The following is a 3809-nucleotide window of genomic DNA, read 5'->3' as shown; positions in this document are numbered from 1 at the left end:
CAGATCAGTCTGAAGTTGGGAAATGAAGTCCAAAGTTCTGATATGAAGCTGAAAGGGAGTCAGTCTCAACAGAATATCAGTACAAAAAGCCGAAGGCCATGCCACTTCGAACAATGACATAACGAGGTTAAGCAAGGGCACATATGCATTGACAGAACCCTCTATGCAAGTGCAATACAATGCAATTGCGAATCGCGAAACACATGGAATGGAGACAAATAAGTTCGTTCACAAGGTTCGCAGGGCAGCAAGGCCAAACGTTTGCTTTTCATTTTACAAAGGGTCGAGCTGCATTATGCTTTTACAGAAGTGTAAAAGCAATCCTTTGGAAGCAACGAAACCATGATTCACAAGTAATGTACACGCTGCGATGAACCTGTCCAGCATTCTATCTAAGATCACGACTTTCGTTTTATGTGGGTGTAATCCCCATCTTGATTGATAGAGCCTATCCACCATCCAGATGATCGCTCATTCGTAGAATTTGTAGGTTGATGCGGACACAATTATCGCCCTCAAACCTCCGATGGACGAAACCAGCATGAGCAGCACTCCCAGGAATATGATGACCCAGTTCAAAATCCACGAGAAACTGAATGCCTTGGGCTTGACGATGCACAGCCACATGATACACGGCAGCTGCCACAATTTCACAAACACTTGGATAAGTGCTTCAATTCCTAGTCAAACACTACACAAGTACGAGCGCTTAAAGGAAAAGAGATCACTAAGAATAACGAGCTGCAACATTGAGTCGGTAGACTAGATTCTTACAAAGTATGTTGTAGGAGCGAAGGCGAATCCTCCGAAGAAACCAAGAAGAGCTCCAAAGAAGGGGAACGTCATACCGACAAACGCAGTAAAAGCTGCACCATTAACGATGAGCATTACATCTCATGTTTGCACGAGGGGAGATTTAAGGTCATCAATCTTGGCTACGGAGATGGTCAGCGAGTAATTATCAAAAAGACGCCAGATCTGCGTGGGTCACTCACCGACGTAGAGCGAGCGAGTGACGAGCCGTAGCTTCCTGGAGGGAGCAAGCCGGAAGCGTTTCACAAGAACAGACTCTAACATATCAAAAACAGGCATGGCGTAGATCTGGTAGCTTCCAATAACGTGAACGACAACCATGAGGTTCGCCATGGCCACGACCCCCCTCGGCCTACCGACATAACCGAGGATGTTGTCTGTGACTTGATTGCCGTAAGCCCAGTAGCCAATGAGCGCGACGGGGAAGTAACAGATGGCAACGATGATGTAGGCCAGCACCACGCCTCTCCACATGGGGATCTTGGAGGGCCGCTCCTTCGTGGAGGGGATCGTGGCTTGAATCTCCAGGACGACATTGTGGCCTGCGTAAGCGAATGCGACGGTCCCAAGGGCGTTGAAGGCATTGAATACATGCGCTGACACAGACTGAACCGGGAGCTTGTAGTTTACGGGGCCGACGAGGGGTGTGCTATGGCCGTAGGAAGCTGGAATGGCCCACGCGATCGTCGAGTAACTGCACACAAATCGATAGGTTAAGGGAGTCGTTGTCGATACTACCGACCAACCTGATGCCGATTGCAACAGCATTCAATGACCGAATTACCTCAAGGACATGATAGCGGCAGCCAAGGAGACCCCGGCAATGGAGTTGAAGTTCGGCAACTGCGCCAGAACGAAATGCACTGACGAGAAGATTGCGATCCAGGCACTTGTGTGGTGTGCCATCGGGCAGTTGCCTGAGCACACAAGCTTGTAGAAATTCTGCAGTGACGTTCCGCCTGTAACCATGTACACGATATCGACACCGACCTCGACGATTAATTGCTGGGGAACTACGATCCACAAGCCCAGATCGTGTCCGAATGCCTCCTGTCCGAGCTCATGGTACCGATCGAAACGCTTCCCCTCGACCATCTCGTGCATTTCCACCATCTGCCAGAGCGTGTACAGCGTGATCATCCACGACACCACCAGCACCACCACTCCCGGTCCCCTGCATGTGAATAGCCATTCCGTTACTTGTGCCCACTGCCGCAAACTGCAACATGAAACTGTGTGACTCTGAGACGGATTAGACAAAACGTGAGGAGCCCTCACCATGTTAAGTAGACCATGGCGTTGGGCAATCCCAGCACTCCGGCGCCCACCATTGCGGTAACATTGTGGAAGGCGGAGTACCACCATTTGGCTTTGCGATCGCCGGTCACAGGCAGCCACTCGTCGACAGTCTTCACTTTCTTGTGTCCATTCTCCTGCATGTGCTCCTGAACGCCATGTATAGTGCCAATTCATTCGATTGTCAGCGGAGTAAGAGCGAGGACAAATCAGCTCGCTACCAATTCCACCGACATGGACATTAAAAATAACAAAGGTAATCGGATTTATAGAATGTTTCTGAAATCTTGTGTGAAGTTTATAAGCACAAGTGTTTCTGATAGGGGGGGAAGGGAGGTTACGTAATCTTATGAAGCCAAAGTCAAGCTCTGAAAGGGAAGGACAGGGCGAGAAGTTGGTGGAGAACCAACCACCGCAACTACGGTGTACATGTGCAAAGCAGCTGATTCGCACTACCGGACGACTGACATGTGCACATGTGCCTCCAAAGGCGATAGATTGAACACAAAAGTGTTGAGGCAGTACACTAGCGGACTAACAAAACAGGCAGGCGGAACAATTGGATAAAAAAATTCAGGCACTACGATGCACGCAGCGAGGTTCAACTGTCCGCGCCGGAAGACTACTACTAGCTGGTCACCGACTATCCACCCAAATTCCCCACTTCACATCAACATCCACGAAACCACCCCCCACACACAACATGCCCAGTCCTCCACGCGACACCTTCACGCCGACGAGAGAGCAGTAACCAGAATCGATCCAACAGCAACACACCGCCCCACCAAAGCTGCAGCACGGACTCACTCAGACGACACACACAACGGTTCAGTACCTGGAACGCTTCTCGCGTGGATGGGTTGGCCATGGTAGAGGAGGAAGAAGAAGAGCACGACCGTGACAAGGGCTGTAGTTATAACACTCGTGCACCTCGGGCTCGCATCGGCGTGTTCGACACCTGCTAAACTGCAGCCAAAGAGGCAACGCAGACGGATCACGCGAGGGAGCACAAGAGCCGGGTCCGCACCCAACCAGAGATAGAGAGCTGGGAATGGAAGCGACGATGGCGATGAACCCCAGTTTTAGTGGGGCGCGCTGGTTTTAACCGGAAGTCATCCTGTAGGCCCACCTCTTTCTGCCCACCCGTTGTGGGCCTGTTACTAGTCCCTCGCTGAACCCCTTTCCCCCCACCTCTGCCTCCTCCATCCCTCCCACTGCGTGTGAGCGCGGCATCCACACGGCCTTTTTAGTGGGATGGGAAAAAAAAAAGTTCCCGAAACTAGCCGGGGTCGCCTTTAAAAAGTATCGCGTCAAAGTAACGGGCACAGTAAAAGGGCCTAGGTGGTTCTTCTCCCGTTCAGCGTGGCTGGTACCACCTCGGCGCGTAACCTGGTGAGCCCTGATTGGCGGTTCGTGACGTGGCTCGGAAATATGATCCTGTTGCAAGTATGGATTGGTTTTTTGTTTTTATGTCTTTCCGCTTTAGTATGATGTTGTTGGTGATAAGATTAATAATAGTAGTTAATCAAATTGTTGTTGTTGTTGTTATGTTTTGTTTTTTTGATATGAAGCTCAAGTTAAGTTTCAGGAATACTGGGAACTTATACTTGCAACAAACTGTCTTTTTGCCTTTTGTGTGCACTTAATTCAGCTCAACAAATTACATCATTTTCTAATTTTATCAATTACAGTCGTTTCTT

The 3809-nt window shown here is 49.8% G+C and overlaps 1 protein-coding gene across 1 annotated transcript; it reads right to left on the bottom strand.

Moving 5' to 3' along the window:
* Nucleotides 1-223: 223 nt before the first annotated feature.
* Nucleotides 224-3172, bottom strand: LOC112290760 (lysine histidine transporter-like 2). Its single transcript, XM_024537417.3, has 6 exons — nucleotides 2945-3172; nucleotides 2092-2258; nucleotides 1598-1987; nucleotides 996-1507; nucleotides 775-866; nucleotides 224-639 (listed from the first exon to the last, which is right to left on the bottom strand). The coding sequence occupies exons 1-6, from the start codon at nucleotides 2975-2977 to the stop codon at nucleotides 472-474; spliced, it is 1362 nt and encodes a 453-aa protein (XP_024393185.1). The 5' UTR covers nucleotides 2978-3172; the 3' UTR covers nucleotides 224-471.
* Between the last annotated feature and the right edge of the window lie 637 nt (nucleotides 3173-3809).

Source organism: Physcomitrium patens, chromosome 13, assembly GCF_059467195.1.
Source record: "Physcomitrium patens ecotype Gransden chromosome 13, ASM5946719v1, whole genome shotgun sequence".
Classification (NCBI taxonomy): Eukaryota; Viridiplantae; Streptophyta; class Bryopsida; order Funariales; family Funariaceae; genus Physcomitrium; species Physcomitrium patens.
This window is presented reverse-complemented; position numbering and strand designations above follow the sequence as displayed.